Source organism: Mesoplodon densirostris, chromosome 4, assembly GCF_025265405.1.
Source record: "Mesoplodon densirostris isolate mMesDen1 chromosome 4, mMesDen1 primary haplotype, whole genome shotgun sequence".
Taxonomy (NCBI): Eukaryota; Metazoa; Chordata; class Mammalia; order Artiodactyla; family Ziphiidae; genus Mesoplodon; species Mesoplodon densirostris.
This window is the reverse complement of record NC_082664.1, coordinates 16,527,044-16,551,620: the sequence shown is the minus strand read 5'-3', so window position 1 is coordinate 16,551,620 and position 24,577 is coordinate 16,527,044. Positions and strand designations below refer to the sequence as shown.

At 36.0% G+C, this 24,577-nt stretch overlaps 1 protein-coding gene across 2 annotated transcripts in view; it reads left to right on the top strand.

Annotated features, from left to right (window-relative positions):
* Positions 1-24,577, top strand: part of SPATA7 (spermatogenesis associated 7) — a 37,259-nt gene that overhangs the window by 7,145 nt on the left and 5,537 nt on the right. For both annotated transcript variants that reach the window (XM_060097958.1, XM_060097959.1), the window contains 6 exons: positions 3,957-4,004; positions 10,308-10,441; positions 19,048-19,523; positions 20,654-20,720; positions 22,393-22,508; positions 24,039-24,092. In XM_060097958.1, the coding sequence (XP_059953941.1) occupies positions 3,957-4,004; positions 10,308-10,441; positions 19,048-19,523; positions 20,654-20,720; positions 22,393-22,508; positions 24,039-24,092 (895 nt within the window). The remainder of the gene's footprint in view (positions 1-3,956; positions 4,005-10,307; positions 10,442-19,047; positions 19,524-20,653; positions 20,721-22,392; positions 22,509-24,038; positions 24,093-24,577) is intronic.

The following is a 24,577-nucleotide window of genomic DNA, read 5'->3' as shown; positions in this document are numbered from 1 at the left end:
TACCTAGCAAATTCAGAATGCCATTTTTATTAACTGTATTTGAATGTAATATCTGTGTTGTTTCATTTTACCTGTTATTCCTAATATATTTTTGCGATTAGATGCTGATCTTAATATAACAAAAGTTTATGATCTTCTCTTGTTTTCAAATTTGAAGAAGCTACACAGAGAAGATGGTAACTACAAGTTTTTTCTTTTTGTCAGCTTTATTGAGGTGTAACTTAAATATAATAAAATGAACTAATTTTAAGTGTACAGTTGAAATTTTTGAAAAATATATAAATTTTTATGATCACCACTACAGTCATGCTGTAAAAGAAGGATGGGCTAACTACAGCTTGCAGGCCAAGTAATCCTGCCATTTTGTACAGCTCCTGAACTAAGAGTGCTATTTATATTTTTAAATGGTTGAAAAAAATCAGAAGAATAATATTTTGTAACATGTGAACATTACATAAAATTGAAATTCTGTTGTCCATAAATAAACACAGTCACATTCATTCTTTTACACATTGTCTATGGTGGCTTTTACACTAAAAGGCAGAGTTGACTAGTTGTGACAGAGGCTATATCACCCTGCAAAGCCTGTAGAATTAGCCCTCTGTTCCTTTACAGAGAATGTTCACTGACTCCTGGTATAGAACATTTTCTTCATCCCAAAAGGTTCTCCCTAGTCCTTTGCAATCACTCTCTTCCCTCCAGTTCCTGGCAACCACTGATCTCCTTTCTCTCACTATAGTTTTGCCTCTTCTAGAATTTCATATAAATGGAATTATACAATATGTATCATTTTGGGTCTGACTTATTTCAATTAGTTAACACTTTTGAAACTAATCCACGTTCAGTATTTCTTCCTTGTTATTGCTAAGTAGTATTCCATTTAATGAATATACCACAATTAGTTTATCACTTCACCAGTTGGTGGACATCTGGATTGTATTGACTCACTTTTGGCAATTAGGAATAAAGCTGCTGTAAACATTCACATAGAATCTTTGTATGTTTCCATTTCACTTGGATAAATTTATTTACTAGGAGTGGAATGGTGGCATAATGTGGTAAGTGTATGTTTAACTTTATAAGAAACTGCCAGACTGTTTTCCAGAGTGACATTTTTCATTTCCATCACTTCCACATCCTCACCAACACTTCCTATTGGCAGCCCTAGTGGATATGTAATGGTATCTCATAAGGTTTTAGTTTCTATTTCCCTAATGTCCAATGATGTTGAGCAACTTTTTTTTCCTTTTTTTTAATTGAAATATAGTTGACATACAATATTTCAGGTGTACTACATAGTGATTTGACATTTGCATACATTATGAAATGATCACCAAGTCTACTAACCACCTATCCCCATAAAAAGTTAATTGCAGGGCTTCCCTGGTGGCGCAGTGGTTGAGAGTGTGCCTGCTGATGCAGGGGACACAGGTTCGTGCCCCGGTCTGGGAGGATCCCACATGCCGCAGAGCGGCTGGGCCCGTGAGCCATGGCCACTGAGCCTGCGCGTCCGGAGCCTGTGCTCCGCAACGGGAGAGGCCACAACAGTGAGAGGCCTGCGTACTGCAAAAAAAAAAAAAAAAAAAAAAAGAATTAATTGCGATATTATTGACCCTATTCCTTATGCTATGTAGTACTTATCCGTGGCTTATTTATTTTATAAAGGGAGGCTTGTACCTCTTAATCCCCTTCACCTATTTTGCCCCCCATTCCCAGCTCCCTCCTTTCTGGCAACCACTCATTTACTCTTTGTATCTGAGTCTTTTCATTTTGTTTGTTCATTTTGTTTTTCAGATTCCACATATAAGTGAGATCATACAGTATTTGTCTTTTTTGTCTGACTTATTTCACTTCTCATAATACCCTCTAGATCCATTCATGTTATAGCAAAAGACAAGATTTCATTTTTTATGGCTAACATTCCATCGTATATGTACACCACATCTTCTTTATTCATTCGTCTCTCAATAGACACTTAGCTTGCTCCCATATCTTGGCTATTGTGGATAATGCTGCGGTGAACATTGGAGTGCATATAGCTTTTTTTTTTTTTTTTTTTTTTTGCAGTATGCGGGCCTCTCACTGTTGTGGCCTGTCCTGTTGTGGAGCACAAGCTCCAGACACGCAGACTCAGCGGCCATGGCTCACGGGCCCAGCCGCTCCGCGGCATGTGGGATCTTCCCGGACCGGGGCACGAACCCACATCCCCTACATTGGCAGGCGGACTCTCAACCACTGCGCCACCAGGGAAGCCCAGCTTTTTAATTACTGTTTTTATTTCCTTCAGGTAAATTCCCAGAAGTGGAATTACTGAATCATATAGTAGTTCTATTTTTAATTTTTTGAGGAACCTTCATACTGTTTTCCATAGTGATTGTACCAGTTTACAATCCCACCAACAGTGCACAGGGGTTCCCTTTTCATTGAGCAACTTTTCTTGTGCTTATTTGCCATCTGTGTATCTTCTTTGGTGAAATATCTATCTAAATCTTTTGCCCATTTTTAAAAAATGGATTGTTTGTCTTCTTAGTATTAAGTTTTGAGAGTTCTCTTTATATGAATATGGGTCCTATGTCAGATACATATTTTGCAAATATTTTCTCCCAGTCTGTGACTTGTCTTTTCATTTTCTTAAGTTTTTATTATGAAATAACTTTAGGCTTATAGAAAAGTTGCAAAAATAGTACAGAATGTCACAGAAACCCTTCACCCAGCTTTCCCTGATGTCAAAATCTTACAAAGCTATAATACAATTATTAAAACCAGGAAATTAATATTGACACAATACTATTAAATACAGACCTTGTTTGAATTCCACCAGTTTTTCACCAGTGTCTTTTAATTTTTTTTAAATTTTATCATTAGAAGAGCTAAAGTTTTTAAATTTTGGTTCATGTTTTCTGAAGTTTATATTTTAAATGATTAAAAAATCTAAAGAAAAATATTTTGTTATATGTGAAATCAAGTCCAGCTTTTCAAATTTTTAATAGTTTATCCTTTTCATATCCTGTTCAAGAAATCTTTGCCTAATCTTAGGTCATTAAGATTTTCTTGTGTGTTTTCTTCTAGAAGTATAAGTTTTAGCTCCTACATTTAGTTTATAATCCATTTTGAGTTAGTTTTTTTATATGGTATGATATAAGGATCACTTTTTTGCCTATGGATATCTAAATATTGGAGTACTATCTGTTGTAGAGATTGTCCTTTCCTTATGGAACTGCCTTGGCACTTTTTAAAAGACAATTGACCATATGCAAGGGTCTGTTTCTGGACTTACTCTTCAGTTCTGTTGATCTGTTTGTCTATTAGAATACCACACTGCCGTCATCACTATAGCATTACAGTAAGTCTTGAAATGAGATAATGTAGGTGCTCCAATTTTGCTCTTTTATTTTCTCAAGCTTGTTTTGGGACTCCAGTTACAAGTATGTTAAGTGAGTGATACAGGTAGCTTAAGTCAGTGATGCTCTGCACATTTGTTTTCCAGTCTTTACTCTGTTTCATTTTGAATATTTATATTGCTGTGTTTTCAAGTTCACTAGTATTTCCTTCTGCAGTATCTAATGAGCCGTTAATCCCAATCAGTATTTTTTTTTTTTTTTTTTTTTTTTTTGCTGTACGCGGGCCTCTCACTGCTGTGGCCTCTCCCGTTGCGGAGCACAGGCTCCGCGGCCATGGCTCGCGGGCCCAGCCGCTCCGCGGCATGTGGGATCTTCCGGGATAGGGGCACGAACCCGTGTCCCCTGCATCGGCAGGCGGACTCCCAACCACTGCGCCACCAGGGAAGCCCCCAATCAGTATATTTTTTATCAAAGATATTTTTCATCTCTATAAGTAGCATAAAAATCAAAACAAGGAAGTGCAAGTTCTGGAACTTTTGGGGATTTTCGCATTTGATATTTATTGTCATTTATAAAATTAAGAATAATATTAAACAACTGATTTTTCTCTTTCAGCTGCAGTAGACTGCTCAGTTCCACTAAGCATGAGTGCCAGCATCAAATGTAAGTAATTTTTAACATATTGTGTTTTTTAAAAAAAATTATGGTAAACTACACATAACCTAAAATTTACCATCTTAACCATTTTTTAACTATTTTTTTAATAAATTTATTTATTCATTTTTGGCTGCGTTGGGTCTTTGTTGCTGCACATGGGCTTTCTTTTTAGTTGCAGTGAGTGGGGGCTACTCTTCGTTGCGGTACACAGGCCTCTCATTAAGGTGGCTTCTCTTGTTGTGGAGCACGGGCTCTAGGTGCGCAGGCTTCAGTAGTTGTGGCACATGGGCTCAGTAGTTGTGGCTCACAGGCTCTAGAGCACAGGCTCAGTAGTTGTGGCGCACGGGCTTAGTAGCTCCACGGCATGTGGGATCTTGCCAGACCAGGGCTCGAACCCGTTTTCCCTGCATTGACAGGCGGATTCTCAACCACTGTGCCACCAGGGAAGACCCCATCTTAACCATTTTTAAGTCTACAATTCAGTGTCATTAAGTACATTCATAGTGTGGTACAACTATAACCACTATCCATTTCCAGAATTCTTTTCATCTTGCAAAACTGAAACTTCACACCCATTAAACAGTAACTCCCCATTCACCCTGCAGCCATCGTTCTATATTCTGTCTCAATGTATTGGACTTCCCTAGGCAACTCATTTAAGTGGAATTATCCAGTGTTTTTCTTTTTGTGATTGACTTATTTCAGTTGCACAGTGTCCTTAAGGCTCATCCATGTTGTAATGTGTCAGAAATCTTCTTGCTTTTTAAGGCTGACTAATATTCCGTTGTATGTACTACCATATTTTGTTCATATGTTCATAAGTCAATGAACACTTGGGTTGTTTCCACCTTTTGGCAATTGTGAATAATCCTTCTATAGATATGTATGTACGATATTCGTTTGAGACCCTGCTTTCAGTTTTTCTGTGTATATAGCCAGAAATGGAATTTCTGGACCATATGGTAATTCTGCTTTCAATCTTATATTCCCAGTTTCCAATTTGAGGGTTCCAGTTTCTCCACGTCCTCCCCAACATTTGTTCTCTGTTTTTTTTGATAGTAACCCTCCTAATGGGTATTGACATGCTACGTTTTGAGGAAGCATTTTCTAACTTTTAAAAATCATCCATAAAAGAAGCTTTTATTGTATTTCTCAGTATAAGAACTTACAGTTGAGCCCAGGCTCTGCCAGAAAATCACTGTGTAACTTTGGATAAGTTATTTAACTACTCTGGGTTTCATTTTTCCTGTATATAAAAATTTGGATAGTGCTGAAAAGCTGGGCAAGGTTTAAGTTCTAGAATTCTGTGATTCTCACTGCCCTCAGCTTGTTAAGATTACTGAATTAGGGACTTCCCTGGTGGCACAGCGGTTAAGAATCTGCCTGCCAATGCAGGGGACACGGGTTCAATCCCTGGTCCAGGAAGATCCCACATGCCACCGAGCAACTAAGCCTGTGCACCACAACTACTGAGCCTGTGCTCTAGAGCTCACAGGCCACAACTACTGAAGCCTGCATTCCTAGAGCCCATGCTCCACAACAAGAGAAGTCACTGAGGTGAGAAACCTGCACACCGCCATGAAGAGTAGCCCCTGCTCACCGCGACTAAAGAGAGCATACATGCAGCAACGAAGACCCAACGCAGCCAAAAGTGAATAAATAAAATAAATAAATTTTTAAAAAATTACTGAATTACTCATTAAAAATACCATAACTGGCACTTTTCTTCAGATAAATATTATCTACTATTTGTATCCTAATAGCTAACTGATAAACATGGTAGTTATTTGTATCTGAAAAACTATTGACATATATTATTATAGAATCATGATATATCTCCCCTTTGTATGTACATACATATGGTATGTACATAGAAAAATATTTCTATTTTTAGAAATCTTTACTAAGAAAATAATCAGACCACAAAACTTGAAATTCCTATTTTAAAATGTTCTGAAAGATACCATTTAAGACCTTTTGAGGGCTTTGAGTCCAATCAAGGAATGCATACTTTAAAATAGCCAAAGAGCATGGATGTCACAGCCTGTGCTTGTCTTATTATAATTATATAAATATCAAATACTATAAACTTTAAGTTTAGTATTTTCTTAAGCTGCTGTTTGAACTTAATTGTTATTTATAGTTTGAGAGAGAATTTCTGCATTAAAAAATAAATAATAGCTTCAAGCAGTGCATGCTAAGTGATAAATGAATGAGAGCATAGATAGGAAAATGCCCCTTATGTACAATCTGGGAAAGATCACAGACAACGGGATTGGTTGTACCTATCTCTGCTTGTACATTTTCGTAGTGGAACAGATAGGAACAGATGGGACTTAAGCTGAGCCAGTTGCCACCAGCGAGTACACTGTCTTTACCAGGCCCTGTGCTTGGCGCTTTGTATTCTCCCTCTTCTGTGACCTTTATGTTTGCAACAAGCCTTCGTGTAGGTTCTCATATCTTTGAATGAGTCTTAGGATTTGAATAATTTTATAAGAAAGGTAAAGGCATTTTAGTCAAGAGTACAGTGTTGAGTATATGTTTTTAAAGACCAATTTCACCATAGCACACAAGCTATATGGGCTAGTCATTTTATGTCTTTCCCTCCTCTTTTGTAAAATGAAAGCTAGATAATCTCTAAGGATCCTTCCAGATTTTTAATTTCTAAGCTTTATATTTCTTCTTCTGTATCATATTAGTAACTTTTTATAGCACAGAAAACTGGTTCAATATTTATAGGCTTTCAAAATCTGAATCATTTGAATTAAGGTGGTTTTACCCAGTTGACATTAGATCAAATAATCCTTTTTAACTAGGCTCTAAATGGGAAAGTTTTGCTAAATTTTCATACTGAACAAGTTCCTGAACAGTAGATGTATAAGATAAGACTATCTGTTTTTAAATTCAGGTTGTGTAATTAACAAGCCTGAATGTATGTATTAATCCTCTTACTGAACCAAATTAACCAATTTAAAATCCAAATTCACCAATTTAAAATAATCAGGCATTTTGCATATTTTGTTTAGTACACTACAGTTTATTCAGTGATTAATTCAGCAAATATCTATTGGACACCTACTGTTTGCTTTTATAGACCTTACATTCCAGTTGAAGGAGACAAACAATAAGCAAATGCAAAGAAATAAGTAAATATAGACTATATCAGATGGTGATAAGTGCAATGAAAAAGAATGAAGCAGGATAAGGGAGACTGGGACTTTGGAGAAGAAGGCCTCACTGATAAGGTGAACAGAGACCTGAAAGAAATAAGGGAGAAGCAAGTGGCTAAAGGAGGGAAGAGCAATCAAGATAGAGAAAACAGCACGTACAAAAGCCTTGACATGGCATTGTGATCGGTGTATCCAGGGGAACAGCAAGAAGAGCTGTATAGCTGGTGTGAAATAAGCCAGCTGAAGAGTGACAAGCGATGAGATCACTGAGATGGGACAAAGAGATGCAGACCACATAGGGCTATGACTATTTGCAAGCACTTTGGCTTTCACTCTAAATGAAATTGGAAGCCATTGGAGGGTCTTGAGTAGAGGAGAAGGAACAGAGCCAGTTTAACTTTAAAAGCATCTTTCTGGCTGGTGAGTTAAGAATAGTCTATAAGGGGCAGTGGTAGAAGCAGAATGACCAGTTAGGAGACAGCAATTCAGATGAGAAATAGTGGTGACTTGGACCAAAGTGCCTGTAAGTAGAGGGAATGTGAAATGACTGGATTCTGGAAATATTTCAGATGTGTGTCAACAGTATTTACTGATGAACTGGATGTAGATAGAATATGAGAGAAAAAGAAGAGGGAGTCAAAGATGACTCCCAATACTTAGAGTCCGTCAACTAAAATGACAGTTACAATTTACTGAAACGAGGAATATGATAGGAAGATATTTAGGGGAGGAAGTGAATCAAGAGTTAAGTCTTGGGCCTCCCTGGTGGCGCAGTGGTTGAGAGTCCGCCTGCCGATGCAGGGGACACGGGTTCGTGCCCCGATCCCGGAGGATCCCACATGCCGCGGAGCGGCTGGGCCCGCGAGCCATGGCCGCGGAGCCTGTGTGTCCGGAGCCTGTGCTCCGCAACGGGAGAGGCCACAGCAGTGAGAGGCCCGCGTACAGCAAAAAAAAAAAAAAAAAAAAAAAGAGTTAAGTCTTGGTCATTGTAAGTTCAAAATAAATACCTATTAGAAATGCAAGTGGAGATGCTGAGGAGGCCGTTGGAATACAAAGTCTGGAGTTCAGGAGAGAGTTCCAGGATGGAGATAAAAATTCAGAAATTGACGACATATAAGTTGTATTTAAAGAATTACTCCTGTTTTTTGTTTTTAGAATTTAGACTTAGCTAGTGTTTATTTATCCCATGATATTTTCTGCTTTCAGTCAGTTGAGACAGGAGTTTTTCTTTTTGGCCATGTAAATGAAGAAAATTGTGATGGCTAGAAGAATTGCAAAGATTGTAATCACCAAACCAAAGTGTAATTAATAATCATTACTTTGTGTGTTACAAAGCTGATGCTCATTATAATCAGTATGAACTAACTTAGAAACAGGCTTTGTAGACATATTTTAAAAAAGAAATAAATCTGTGGTTTTGAGTCATCTCTGTTTTTATAAGATATACTCTTCTGTCATAGCAGACAACTGACTTGATAATTTCAGTCTTTATCAAAACTAGAATATCTCTATATACTTTGTTGAATTGTCTAAATAATGCCATATTCTAATGCATTAGAAAGGCTTTATTTTTTATAGCAGTTTTATTGACAAATAATTTTCATACCATAAAATTCATGGATTTTTACTAAGCTTACAGAATAGTGCAATCATCACTACAAACCAGTTTCAAAATATTTTCCTCACCTTAAGAAGATCCCCAAAATGATAGCTTTGCAGCTTCTTCCTCATCCCACTCCTAGCCTTGGAAGCCACTGATCTGCTTTCTTTCTCTATACATTTGCCTTTTCTGGACATTTTATATAAATGGAGTCATATATGTGTTTTTTTGCATTAGACTTTTACTTAGAATAATGTTTTTGAGATTAACCTATGTGGTAACCTAAATCAGTACTTCGTTCCTTTTAATTGTTAAATAGTATTCTGTTGTATGGATAATGCCACATTTTGTCTCTTTATCAATTGACTGACATTTGCACTGTTTCTGTTTTTTGACCATTATGAATAGTGCACTATGAGCATTCATGTACAAGTCTTTCATGTGAATATGAATTTTCATTTCTCTTGGGTATACACCTGAGAATGGAATTGCTAGGTCATATGGTAAAATTATATTTAACTTTTTAAGAAACTGCCAAACTGTTTTCTAAAGTGGCCATACCGTTTTATATTCTCGCCTCCAACATAATTAGGATTTCAGTTACTCCATATCCTTGCTAACATGTTATTGACTCCTTTTTTGATTATAGCCATTCTAGTGGGTGTGAAGTGGTGTCTCATTATGATTTTAATGTGCATTTTCCTCATGATTAAGGATGTAAAGCATTTTTTCATATGCTTATTGGCCATTTGTATATCTTTAGTAAGTGTCTTTTCAAACCTTTTGCCCCCTTTTTTTCCCCCTAAATCAGGGTGATTTGAAACTTGAAATTATCTTGTCCATTAAGTTGATATAGATTCCAATTAAAAAGTATATGTTAAATTTTAAATTTTACATGAAAATACAAGTCAGTTTACTTATGGTTAGCCTTCTTTTTAACTCTGAAACTTGACTAGCTTTCATTTTGCCATTTTCAGTCTTTGATAATGACTCAATACCTGACTTAACGCACACTAAAATGTGAAACCCCCTTTTTCGTTTGTATTTTCAAATGACTAGCAGTTAAGAAAAATGGAAATCAGTTTTCCTAATTAAAAATAATGTTTTAAAATTTAGTGTCTTTTTTGACTCATATAAAGCTTAAATTTTTATAGCATATGATGGTATTGACAATATTTCATTTGCGGGGGAGTATATGGATTAATTCTAACTCTGCATTTGGTGATTGCAGTTACAGACAACACGGTCAAGCATTTCTAACCTTTATATCTCTGTATCTGCTAGGAATTGCTCCCTTGAGCCCTTAGGCTTAATCAATTTGTCATATCTTGTTTCTGCTCTTTAAATAGTCAATCCATTTGAAGTTTCTATAAATTAAATATTTGTTATCTTTATACAGAAAAGTATATGGATTTTTATTTACATATCAGTAGTATAAACATTTTTAGCAAGAAAAAAGTGCCCTTTACTAGTTGTCTAACACCAAAAAATAATTTTTCTATTTTATTCTGAATTTCAAAAGATTTTTTTTCCCCTCAGATGCAGACCAACAACGAAGAGAGAAACTCAAAAAGGAATTAGCATGGTGTGAAGGGGGATTGAAATTAACTAAAACTGCAATGAGATCCAATTCTAAAAGTAATTCCAAGTCATTACTTAACACTCTACAAAAGGTAAGATAGTATTTTTACCTTTTAAAAGTAAATGTTTCTAAGATACTTCATTGGTGGTTCAGCCTGACTTTTTGATAATGTTTACTATAGGTCAGAATTGGTAAACTTTCCTGTAAATAGCCAAATAGTAAATATTTTAGGCTTTCCAGGCCACAACTATTGTGTCTCTGTCACAACTATTGTGCCATTGGAAAGCAGCCATAGACAGTACGTAAATGAATGGACGTAGCTTTGTTCTAGTAAAACTTTATTAACAAATAAAGTGGTGGGCCAGATTTGACCTGTAGGCTATAGTTTGCTGACCCCTGCTTTAGGTTTTTTGTGATACCCTTTATCATCTGATTAAGGGAATTCTTTTTGATTCCTTTTTTGCTAAGAGGATTTTTTTCCTTTCTCATGAATGTGTGTTAATTTTGTCAAATTCTTTTTCTGCATTTTTTGAAATGATGGTACAATTTTTGTTTTTAATCTATTCAAATGTAGTGAATTATAATCGAGTTTCTAATGTTAAATCAACTTTGCATCCCTAGTATAAACACAGGTTTGTCATGATGTAATTCCTTTTTTTATACATTACCAGATACAGTTGCTAATATTTTGTTTAGGGTTTTAGCATCTATGTCTATTATTGATATTGACCTGTCATTTTCCCTTTTTTCTACTGTGTCAGGTTTTGCTAGCCTCATAAAATAAACTGGGTGCTATTTCCTCTTTTTCCATGCTCTAGAGTAGTTTATGTAAGTTTGGAATTATTTGTTCCTTGAATTTGATGGAACTCAGCATTAAAATTCTTTGGGCCTAGAGTTTTATTTGTGAGAAGATTTTTGACTGCAATTTTTGAAATCATTATAGAACTATTTTCATAAGTTGTACACGTAGAAAGTTGTCCATTTCATCTAAATTTTCAAATTCTTGGCATAGACTTGTTTATAATATCTCTTAAATCATTTCATAATCTCTCTTGAATATGTATTAGTTCCTCTTTTTATCCTAATGTTGTTTATTTGTGCCTTCATTCTTCTTTTCTTTATTATTCTCACAGAGATTTGTCAGTTTTATTAATCTTTTTAAGGGCACATCTTTTACTCCATTTATCCTCTCTGTTGTACTTTGTTTTCTAGTTGGTAATGTTCATGCTTTATTTTCCTCTTTTGGCTTTCTTTGAGTTTATGTTACAGTACTTCTACTTTTGTTTAGTTTATTTTCAGCCTCACTTCTTTCATAGTATGAGCATTTTTAAGTCTATATATTTTCCTTCAAGTGCTGCTTTAGCTGCATTCCACAAGTTTTGATACGTGGTATTTTTTTTATGGTTCAGTTCAAAGTATTTTACAGTTTCCATTATAATTTATTTTTTAACTCAAGCGTCTTTTAGAAGTGTTTCTTAATCTCTATTTTTTTACCTGGTTTTCTCTTTGTTACAGATTTCTAGCCTAATTGTATTTTGATCAGGGAACATCTGTATGATATCCATTTCTTGAAATTTGTTGAGGCTTGTTTTATGGCCCAGTAGGTGGACAGTTTTTTTTTCTTTTATTTGTTTGGACAATTTTTTTTGATGCACTATGTCATATGTGTTTGAAAAGAACATATATTCTGTAGCTGTATGCAGTATTTAATATATAGTGTATGTATTAGATTAAGTTTTATATCTTTTAGATGTTCAAATCTTATTGATTTTTTTGTCTAATCAGTCTGTCTTTTATTAAGAGAAATCTTTCACATGATTATGTATTTAGCTATTTCTCCAAGAATTAGTACTAGCAATTTTTGCTTTATATGTTTTGAGTCTATATTCTTATATACATACAGACTTAGAGATGATATATTTTCTTGGTGAATCTAACCTATTGTCACTGTGGTTTGAACTTCTTTGCCTTGATGCTTTTTATATTAAAGTGTTTTCTGATAGTGATATAGTTAAACCAGCTTTCATTTCATTAGTATTCCTTTGGTATATCTTTTTCCTTTTTTTTTTTTTTTTTTTTTTTTTTGCGGTACGCGGGCCTCTCACTGTTGTGGCCTCTCCCGTTGCGGAGCACAGGCTCTGGACGCGCAGGCTCAGCGGCCATGGCTCACTGGCCTACGCACTCCACGGCATGTGGGATCTTCCCGGACCGGAGCACAAACCCGTGTCCCCTGCATCGGCAGGTGGACTCTCAACCACTGCGCCACCAGGGAAGCCCCCACTTTTTCCATTTTTTAATCCTAATATTTTAGATAGGTTTTAGGTGGGTCAGATTATTCACTCTGATAATCTTTGCCTTTTAAAGTGGAGCATTTACTATGTTTTTATTTCTTCTTTCTTCTTGTGTACTTTCTATTTGACCCACAGTAGTAGGCAGGATTCTAAGCCCCACAGTGATCCCCACCCTTAAACAATCCCCTCATCTTGAGTGTAGGCAGTACCTGTAACTTGCTTCTAACCCATGGGATATGGCAAAGGTGATGGAATATCACTTCTGTAGTTGTTATGTGGCAAAGTGAAGGGAATTTCCCCCTGTAGATTGAGAGAAAGGAAAAATAGGTCCGGGAGTAATTTCTGCAGTGGGTGCTGTTCCCCTCCCCTAGCCATGCCAAAGAAACAAGGGAAGGGGGCTATTTTCTCAGGATTCTTCCTGCTCTTCCCTGAGAGCTATTGGTGGAAAAGCTCTTTCCTAGAGGAAAAGCCTGCAAGAGGGTACAAACTCCCCAAGTCTCAGAGGCTTCATACTCTTACACTAGTCCACACTCAGTCCTTAGCAATTAGCTAAAAATTTCTAGCATAATCTTCTTACCAGTGTATATGTCATTCAGCAGCATCTGTCCCAAATAAGCAAATGCTTAGGTTCTGTTTCTCCCTGCAGGTACCTATATCACTGTGGATTTTAGGTTAGTTGTGACCTTAGTTCTCTCAATAGTTCAAGAAAAATGATTAATTTGCACTTTGTCCAGCTTTTTTTCTTATTATAATGGTGAGAGCTATGCTCTTTCCATTTCTCTCCATCTGTCAGCTGAAACTGGAAGTCTTTTTGTGTGTGTGATGGTCTCTTTTTAAACTTTTTAATTTTGAAAATTTTAGCATCTATAAAAATAGAGTGGTATAATGAACCCACATGTTCTTGTCCCCCAAGTGCAACGATGATCAATTCAGGGCCAGACTTATTTCATGTATATCCTCACTCACTACCCCCATCCCAGATTATTTTGATGCAAATACCAGATATATAATTTTATCTATAAATATTTCTGTATATATCTAAAAGATAGACCACCATACCATTATTATGCCTTAAAAATTAATAATTCCTTAATATCATCAAATATCCACTGTTCACATTTCTCCATTATCTCTCTCTTTTTTTTTTCTTAAGTTTGTTGGAATTGGAATCTAAATAATTTCAACTATTTGATACATTTCTTTTAATCTATAATTTCTCTTTCCCCCACCTTTTTATCCCCCTACAATTTATGTGTTGGAAAAAACTTGAGTCACTTGTCTTGGCTTAAGGTTTTTGTGGACCATCTGGGTAATGCAAATTTAGGCTGCAAGCTTGTGTGGAAGCAGCATATGATTTCGCATTCTCAAAGGCCACTGTTCTCTCAGTGCCAGTGTTCAAGATGGGCAAGTTTCTTTGTAAGTCATCTAATTGGAGGGTAGCCGTTGAGAGGATCCCAGATTCATGAGCATGCTATCCTAGACTGTCTAGATTAGGCCCTGAGCTTTGTTTTCTGTCCCCTAGCAACTGTGATATGGAAAAACTATTGCCTGTTGGTAAAAGCCGTTTCATTTTTGACTCCAGCTCTTTCCATTGTACATGAAGATGTGACATATCAGTAGGCAGGTGTAAAGACTAAGGGCATTTGTGAATTAAGAGTGAACCTGGGTCCTTTTTCTCTGAGAAGTGTGGCAGAGCCATAGACCAGTTTTTAGTTGGGAAGTTATGTCATCATACTGACACTTTACAAAGACTACACTGGCAGCAGGGAAGGACAGACTAATTGTTTGACAGTTGCAGTATGGGGAAGAAATGATTAAGATATGATCTGTAAGACAGCAGAAGGAGCACAAGGAATATATATTTAGGAGACATTTAGAAAGTAGAATCCCCAGGCCTTGGTGACTGATCAGATGATATGAAGAGCAAGAGGCGGGAATTAAAGAGGTTTCCAGGTTTCTGGCTTGGGCAACTGGGAGGTTTCCAGGTTTCTGGCTTGCCCGAGTTTACTTGTTCGGACCTGCTTAATTTGAGATGCCTTTGGAACGTCTAATATATTCAGTAGAGAGCTGGATATAAGTATCTGTGTCAGGAGAGAGGTCTGGGCTGAAAATAGATTTGGGAGTCATCAGGAAAGCTGTAAATATGTTTAAGAGTCCCCAAGGCTGTTATAAAGGACTAGGAACAGAGCTGCTTCCTTTAGAATAAATATACACTGTACCATCTGGGAATCTGTTCATCAATATTTGACTCATGTATGTATTTTCATTTTTAGTGATGGTACTTTTTAAACATATTTTTAAAAATATGTTTCTATTATCTAGCATTTTGAATATAAATTAATAATTATATTTTGAGGTAAGGATGGAATTTGTTGAAAATAAAATATATAATTAAGTCTGTAAATGGACGATGTTTTCCATTCATTTTTCCTTAAGTCACTGTAACCCTGTAACTTTTTGCTTCTAAAAATATAGTTCATTTATGCTTTTATATAAGTATATTTTTTACTCCATTTAGACTTAATAGTAATTTGCAGTTTGCTTACTTTTTTTTTTTTTTTTTTTTTTGCGGTATGCGGGCCTCTCACTGTTGTGGCCTCCCCCGTTGCGGAGCACAGGCTCCGGACGCGCAGGCTCCAGACGCGCAGGCTCAGCGGCCATGGCTCACGGGCCCAGCCGCTCCGCGGCATATGGGATCCTCCCAGACCGGGGCACAAACCCGTATCCCCTGCATCAGCAGGCGGACTCTCAACCACTTGCGCCACCAGGGAGGCCCTGCTTACATTTTTTATAATACTTGATGATAAATATTTAGATACATTCAAATTAAAATTATTATTTGGGGCATAATATTTTGATAATTGGGTGGGTTTATGGTTAACAGATACCTGTAGTTATAATCTGCATTTACTGAAAAGTTTGCTACAATTCAAAAGAAAGTGGTAACTTTGGCCTCTGGACATATTAGCTGTTTATATACATGAGATCATGTAATAAAAAACTTTTTCTTTAATTGCCCACACTGTAATATGGGGTACTTATTTTCTCTTACATTTTGACTTACATGCTATCACCTCAGACACTTTTAAGTCTGCACCTTGTACCCCACACACAGTTATTCACCACTCACATCACTGGTGCAGCACATACCATGTGATATTAAGATTAATTGAATATATGAATGTGATTCATGTTCTTAAATAAATCTATTTTAAAAGCACTATAAAACAATGAAAATCAGAAGCTATCAGTTTCTTTTGTAAAATACAATTTGAAGCTTTTTGCAAAATAAGTGTTAATCAAATTTCAAAATAAATTGTATCCATCCTGTTCTGCACTTGAATTGATTCCTCAACTGTTTTAAAACCTGACAATTGGAAAATCTTTGTATACCATTTCTTCTGACATTATCCCTGAAAAAGATTGATTTAATACTCAGTTGTTCTGTGATTGTAAAATTGGATAGGTATTCTTGACATAAAAACATGTATGTGTAAACTGTCAATGATTATCACTTTACATAAACTCTTTTTTTTTTTTTTTTGGCGTTACGCGGGCTTCTCACTGTTGTGGCCTCTCCCGTTGCGGAGCACGGGCTCCGGACGCGCAGGCTCAGCGGCCATGGCTCACGGGCCCAGCCGCTCCGCGGCATGTGGGATCTTCCCGGACCGGGGCACGAACCCATGTCCCCTGCATCGGCAGGCAGACTCTCAACCACTGCGCCACCAGGGAAGCCCTACATAAACTCTTAAATCACAGAAACAGTTTACAACAAATTGCATTAAACTGAAAGTGAAAGTGGCCAGATTACCACCAGAATTTTTGTTCTATTGACAATAATTGATAGCACTTTTCTGATTTTAGAACTTTACAGTGATCTGCTATTTTAATTTTGGTGAATTTACCAGTGTGTTACACATTTTCTGTGAAAAGCATATCCAAGCTTTCTGATATTCATAGTTAAAAATTATATAATCTCAAAAAAGCAGATAGGTACAGTTGGTTTTGCACTGGTTTCCAAGGAAAGAAGTAGTAGGATACAGGGTAGGAATTATAAGATACAAAGATACAGAAAAGTTTCATGCCTTCAGTTGATTCAAGAGCAATTTTCCCAGCCCATTTCAGACAGATGAGAGTATATTCCTGCCTTTAAAGACTTTCTTTAGTATTTCATTTTGTTTATTAAATAACCATTACTGGTAAGAATTTTCTCACAGGTAATCTAATGCCCTTATGCATTTCTGCCTGCTATGATCCCAGTTTGTTCTGTTCCCCAAGTGTAAATAATTCCTGTGATTATTATTTAATAGCCCTAAAAGATTTTTCAGATCATACTTAGAAATTGCTTTCTGGGGAGCCAGACTCCCCTGGTACATAAGCTGCAGTGTGAACCTAGTTTGGGAACACTTTTTACAACTAACATGTTAAAATCGTTAACTAAACACTACCCTAGTGACTCACAGTTTAATGCCAAAATACTTAGTTGCTTTGAGTAATTCTGCCTTATATTTGGGATAAAGTTGGAAAGCACTTGGAAAGGAAATAGGTGACTTGACCTATTTTAGGCTGTAGTCACAATACCTAGTTATCTGCAATTTCCTTGCTGAGGTACATCAATATGTAAGTTAGCTGACTTGTTCATTACCATGAAAGGAGTTAAAATCAGCTTAAGATTCCTGGTGGTGTAAAAAAAATCTAAAAATGTATAAATTTCAAATGAGTCTGTAAAATAGATAGTATGATGTAATGGGAAGAGCATAGGTTCACCTGGGTTCAAATCTATGAGACCCTGCCCCTCAGGTTCTTCATCTGCATAGTAGAGGTACTAATTGTACCACCACCCAGAAGTTGATGTGATGATTAAATGAGTCGTACGTGTAAATTAATTAGAACAGTACCTTGCACATAGTATGCACTCCATATGTAATAGTAGCAGTGATAACAGTAACAGTTCTTACTATTCCTCTTTTATGTCTACTCAAAGGCAATAACAGTACCTTGTGCACAGACAGCACTCAGATCCTTTCTTATTCAGCTTGCTTATCTTCCCCTTGTTTTCCTCCCCATGAGCTTGTAGGACAGTTATAGCTGGCTAAATCCCAGCCTTTTTCACCCCAGATTAACTTCCATGTAACTTCTTCTCTACCATTTAATAAAGTGCCTCAAAGTTCTGTAAAGGATACACAGGTGTCCATAAAGTCTGGAATCATGGACAAGGCATCTAGTCTGTAAAAGAATAAAATATTACCTATACTCTTAAACCTTACGAATACCCTGTAGAAATAGTTCTTCCAAAGTTAAACCAAATATATATACAATGGAATACCACTCAGCCATAAAAAAGAATGAAATAAAGCCATTTGCAGCAACAGGGATGCAACAAGAGATTATCATACTAAGTGAAGTTAAGGCAGAAAGAGAAAGGCAAATACCATATGATATCACTTATATGTGGAATCTAAAATATGGCACAAATGAACCTATCTATGAAACAGAAACAGACTCACAGACATAGAGAACAGACTTGTGGTTGCCAAGGGGGAGGGTGGGTGGGGGAGGGATGAATTGGGAGTTTGGGGTTAGTAGGTGCAAACTATTACATATAGAATGGATAAACAAAAAGGTCCTACTGTATAGCACAGGGAACTATATTCAATATCCTGGGATAAACCATAATGAAAAAGAATGTATATATGTGTATAACTGAGTCACTTTGCTGTACAACAGAAATTAACACAACATTGTAAATCAACTATACTTCAATTAAAAAAAAATTTTTTTAATGGTTAAACCAAAAAGAAATAGAGCAGGCCAAAATGCCTTCCTTTCAAAGCTTTCCCCACTCATGAGAAGTTGAGAAAGAAACATATATGAACTTCCCTATGGCATAAATCTTTCTTAATTATGTTTAAAATATCAGTTACTTAAATCAGGGCTCCATACATCTATACATTGTGAAGAGAAGTTCCTTTTCATTCCTTCAGAGGCTTTAAGTCACAGAGGAACTGCTGGCACTGAAAGTGGTCATGACAGGGCAGGAATGGGTGGATGCTGCCACCAGCAGTGGTCGAGAAGGGGATTAGTACTCACGATTGGTTTGGAAACTCAAATAAAACTGACATCTACCTCAGTACACAGGTTCAAGACCACAAATATGGTTATATGTTCTTAATCATTTTTTTAGTTTCAGAAAGAAAAATGATTGCTATTGCTTATATTTAGAATTATATTTTTATACATTAATAATTCAAAAACTTGAATATAACTTCATATACAAATTTTCAGGAACATAAACATTATATTTGTAGAGCCCTGAGGCTCTACATTTTTTAATGTGTAATCTGGAGATCCCCAATTATCTGAATTTGTAAATGTAACTGATGACTGTTAAACCAAATGTTCTTAGCCTCCAGGAGAACGACAAGATGAAGATGCTATGTTAATCGAAGAAGTGAATGGATTTCCATCCTTTAAAAGGTCACCAGTAACTTCTTCAGAGCGACTACACTTAAATCCACCTAAATCCGATAAAGTCCTCACAAATGGTACTGAGAAGAACTCCAGTTCCTTCCTGTCCAGCACGGATTATGCTGCCTCTGGGCCCAGGAAATCATCCTCTGGAACCTCCTACGGCAGAAGGCCCCGGGGCACATCCCTAAATTCCCAGCGGTTTCAGTTAGTTTTTTCAAAAGCACCCAGTGGGGACCTTTTGGATAAACATTCTGAACTCTTTTCTAACAGACATTTGCCATTCACCCCACGCACTTTAAAAACAGAAGCAAAATCTTTCCTGTCACAGTATCGATATTATACACCTGCCAAAAGAAAAAAGGATTTTACAGATCAGCAGATAGAAGCTGAAACGCAGACTGAATTAAGCAGGTATGGCACAACAGCCGATAGTAGATCCGTCAAGATGTGGTAGAAATTAAATAATATTCCTTACTTTATATCGTGTACCTTATGTGCCACACTTAAGGTCTGGTAGTGCCCTTTTGATTAGAATGAGATTAATGTGACTTTTCCTTCTGCATGAATCACTAGAACTATCAGAGTAATTGTTGAAAAAATAAATAGCTATTAAACAAGCTCCTTATAAACATGAATGTTACATATTTTAACTTATTGTTTCAAACATGGTACTAGAACTTTTGTATGTTTTTAAATATTATACTTTCAGAGAATCCGTAAAATATGTCATCAGACAGCATTTGTGTAAATATGTTTATTGATTTATGTTAGAAATGGCAAAACAATGGGCTATATTGGGGGAGAAAAAGCAACTGTTTGTCTAACTAGCTCTATGCTTCCCTCCCTGCAAATACTCAGCAACAACTCCTCAGGTATAATGTAGACAATTGGGATAATTTCTGGAAATTAAGTATAATTTGCCTCAATAATATTTTCATATACAGTAGTGCCTGGCACATAATGAATATTCATTAAAGGTTGCCAGATGATTGAAGAAAGAAATAAATTTTGTAAAGTATTGAGTGTTAGCGGATTTGTGATTGTTTTTCCTAGTGTTATATAAATGAATACTTATCTGGTGCTAGGTTTTAATTATTTTTAAAAGTAAAAAACAATTTATGACTAGTATTCTTTTCTCTGGGTAAAGATAAGAGGTATAGTGAGATCAGTCTGTATACATTTAAAGAATTAAGGAATTAAATCTAATAGAATTTTTAAGTGAAGAAGAAATGAGGGAAGCAAATACAACGAATACTTTTCTGATTATATTTTTGACAGCTTTTGAAAATAATGGTTTCCGTTTCCCTAGTCCCATTCTGTCCAACTGAAATCTAGCTGCTATTCAAAAAAAGGAAAAAGAGGCATATGTAATCCAAACCATATCTATTTCCCGATTATATAATTAGAAAGTACACATTCTACAAGAATAGATGCATTTTATCTCTCATGTTTGAAGTTTATATTTTTCTAGCCAGTAAAGCTTATTATCACAGTGTTTATATTTTGAAGATTTAACAATAATTTCTTTTAAAATATTACAGCTTTCAATCTGATTTTGAGACAGTTGAGATTAAGAACTTCACAGATTCAGAAATGAACATAAAGCAGGTAATAAAAATGAGATTTCTTTGTGTCCCACATTAGAATTATAGCTGCTTTAACAGAACATGTGTAGCTATTTGGACTGTGAAGAATAATCTCTTGGTGACACTTCTTGCATGTGACACAACCAGTATACAGAAGTATTGCTTGTTTACAGATGGTTATAGCTCTCTGTGAGTGGCCAGGTGGATCCTGCCCAATCCGGGAAGTCATTTTTTGTTGGCATCTTTTCTAGGTGGTTGGTTGGCTGGCTGGACAGACGGGTGGATGAGTAAAATACCTTATATGTTCTTTTCAAAGTTGCAGACTTGGATCACTAAAGGAGCCAGAAAAGTTGTGCAGAAGTTATTTTAGTTTCTATGCCTGTATTTTTTTTTTTTGAAGAATTGCCACTGATTATATTACTGGAAATTCTACATTTTATAAAAACAGATGGATATCATTCTCCTGTGCTTGCTTTTACTTTTTTCTAGACTGTAAAGATCTTTTTTAGTGTTTGTATTTTGAATGTTTAGCAATCATTTATTTTAAAATATTATAGCTTTAAGTCTGACTTTGAGATATAAACTGATTGTTTTTATTTTAGGGGTATTAATCATACACTAATTTAAATTTATTGTTTGGGAAAAAGGTTTGTTTATTAAAATGTCAAGCAGATTCAGGGATAATATAAGCATACTCAGCTTCCCTCTTCCCTTCCGAAAATGGGTAGAGGATCGTAGTTTTCCATCCCAGCCATTAATAGCTGTTTGACATAGGGTTCTGCCATTTAAGGCCCAAGGACAAATCAGTTCCTCTGAGAGCTGAGTTTCCACCTCTAGAGAAACTGTACTTAATGTGCAGGATCATTAGAAGGATTAAATGTTGTAGGTAAACTACCTAGTCTGACCCAGGCTCAGTGAATGATGGCTATGACTATCTTGAGATTTAGGAAGAGGGTTTTTAGCTCCGTAGATAACTAAATAAACTAAAGCAGAAGTCCATTTTTATGACATAGTGCTCCAAATGTTTATCTAATAACCCTGTAAGAAAACGGCATGTCCCCTTACTCCATAATCTACTTGAGGAAGCTAGTCAGAGTATTAGCTACAGTAGATAGACCATCCTAACAGCACTTTTAAAACTGTAAAGCATTACACATAAATTAGCATTCTTAAGGTTAACTCTGATAATGCAAGTAAATGCTTGACACAGTATCTGGCCCCTCGTAAGCGTTCTATAAAAGTAGGCTGCCATTATGTTTGTTTTTTTCTTTATATTGTTGTTCATACTGCTGGAGCTACCACTGCTTCTACAATACATATTTGATAGGTTGGCATTTGAAACAGATGGACTATTTGAGTTTCTGAAAAATAGGCTATTTTCTCTCGTTTACTTATTTGCTTGGTTTCTCTTTATATGTTTATTTGTGGTATTCTTTAATGTCATTTAAAATATTCATCATTAAAATAGAAGAAATTGTTTTACCTTTAAATAAATTTAGGAAAAAGGTCTTGATTGTATGAAAAGTGAATTCTGAAACATCCTTTGTCCTAATATATCAGTCGCTTTTATCTACTGGGTACCTCTATGCTCTTTCATCAACTATTTTTGGAAATTTGCTGTTTTGCTTTAGTTCTGCTTTCATAATGTATTTTTGAAGGAAAATAAAGATTTATCCTTCTCATTGCATCCCCAGGCATCTAGCTGTATGTCGTATGCTACCAAAGGAAAAATAACCCCTTTACCTTTACAAGGGCATGAATTACCACGGGATGAGGTTAAAGACAGTGCTCTTCAGTGTTCCTCATCAAGGTATTTCACCTGTTTATATCTAACTGCTTTCCTGTGTAACAGACGTACAGACTTTGCAACATGAGGGGACTTCCCTGGCAGTCCAGTGGTTAAGACTCCCTGCTTCCACTCTAGGGGGTGAAGGTTTGACCCTGGTCAGGGGAACTAAGATCCCACGTGCCGCGTGCTGTAGGGGGGCAGTGGCGGGGGACGGACACTTCAGACTTGGAAACATGAGTACTGTTTTAACTGAATGCACTCCCATCTGTTTTGGTATTACACAATTCAGTGGCCCTGTTAGTTTTACTAAGGAAGTATTATGAAGGTAGGTAGTCACTAAAAGTGTAAATGAATTCATTTTGCTAATTCATTAATAAAGGGAAAAGGGACACAGGCTTGTATTATTTACTATCCCTCTTCATATGAGAAAGGATTTTCCCCAGGACAGATCCTATAGCAGTGATGCTAACCAGTTTACATGGCACAGATAGTACTGAAGAACCCTCCCATTTGAGGATTCAGCCTTTGTGGTTTTGAATAGTCCTCATGTACTAGTGCTTTATCTGTCCGTGCTTTGTAGAGGAGGCACTATTTTTTAAAATAGTGTTTTGGAATTACGGAACACTGCGCCTAAATAAAAATGATAGGTTAGTAGGTAGTATAGAACCTAAAAAATGCCTTTGATAGCTTCAGCTGTCAAATGCATTTCCAGTGTCAGAGTTTGGATATGAGATGAAGGAGGTGGAAGGAAAAAAAGACTAAAGAGCAAGAATGAGACATCCTGTAGCAGACTGGAAGCAAGCACACGCAGTCCTTCAGGGCCCAGGTCTTCCCTCAGGCCTTTCCTTAGAGAGATCTCACCTGGAAAGGCTTTGTGGGCGGAGGGAGTGGCAAGGGGGGTCATTGCTAACTTCTCTGTCTGGAAATTCATGATGCTTTAGTACTCAAAACTTAAGATACTCTCTTGAGCCAGTTGAGCCAGTCTGCAGTGAATATAAAGAATAACCTAAAGAAAGGGATAGTTATCTTTCCTAGTAGCTTCTATCTAAAAGAAGTAAAGTAAAATATTATAATTGAATATACCTGAATAGGAAGCTTGGAATTAACTAATGATGACATAACTGAATAATGACAAAATTTATCATAGTTAACAGCTTAAAATTTTTTTCTATAGGGAGATAGGTTTCCAAATATGTTTCCAACATCATTTATGTTTTAATCTTAGTCAAACTAATAGTTTATACAAGGTAAGTTTCATAGTACAATTTTTAAAAGGATCATGAATTTGTAATTACAAGACTAGTTTAAAAATCTATCTTTGCTACTTACTAACACATGACCTTGGTAAGTTACTTAGCCTTTCTGCCCCTTGGTGAATTGTTTAGTAAGTGGAAAAAATAACACCTACCCAATATACCTGACAGGGTTTTTCTGAAGATTAGATTAGATAATGAATGTGAAAAGTGCTTTAAAATTCTGAAACATATGATTAACATATTACTGTATGCCAAATCATTGTTTTGTTCAAATACTCTAATTTTCTCTTTCCAGGGCAGTATGTCAGTGTTCCCTGCAGCCTCCTTCAGGGAGAAAAATCTGTTCTGAGTAAGATATTTTTGACTTCATTTTGCTTAGTGGAAATGAAGAATTAAGACTCACACAAATTATTATTAAATTAGTCAGGATTGAACATTAATCTTTCTTTACAACCAGCTTTGGGGTTCAGTCGTATAATGCACACCAAATCTGAGAGAATGACCAGAATTTTCTGAAATAATCATTAATCACTTCATCTTTATGTCCAGTAGAAATTTGTCCCTAAGTTAATAATACTTGCTATTTTTTTATAATTAGTACCCATAATTTTTATTTTTATAAATAAAAATAATAAAGAATAATAAAGATGAGTTTTAGAGAAATGTAGTCTTGGTAGCTTAGGATACCATTCTTGGAGGTTTCTAACTTCACCAGTTTTTTGCAGATAAAAAACCCACTTCTGGGTTTGAATGTTGTGTTAGTTAAGCTGAATTTTTTCAGGGAAAACAATCTACTTTTACAGACTTTCATTTATTCTCAAACTTGCTGCCTGT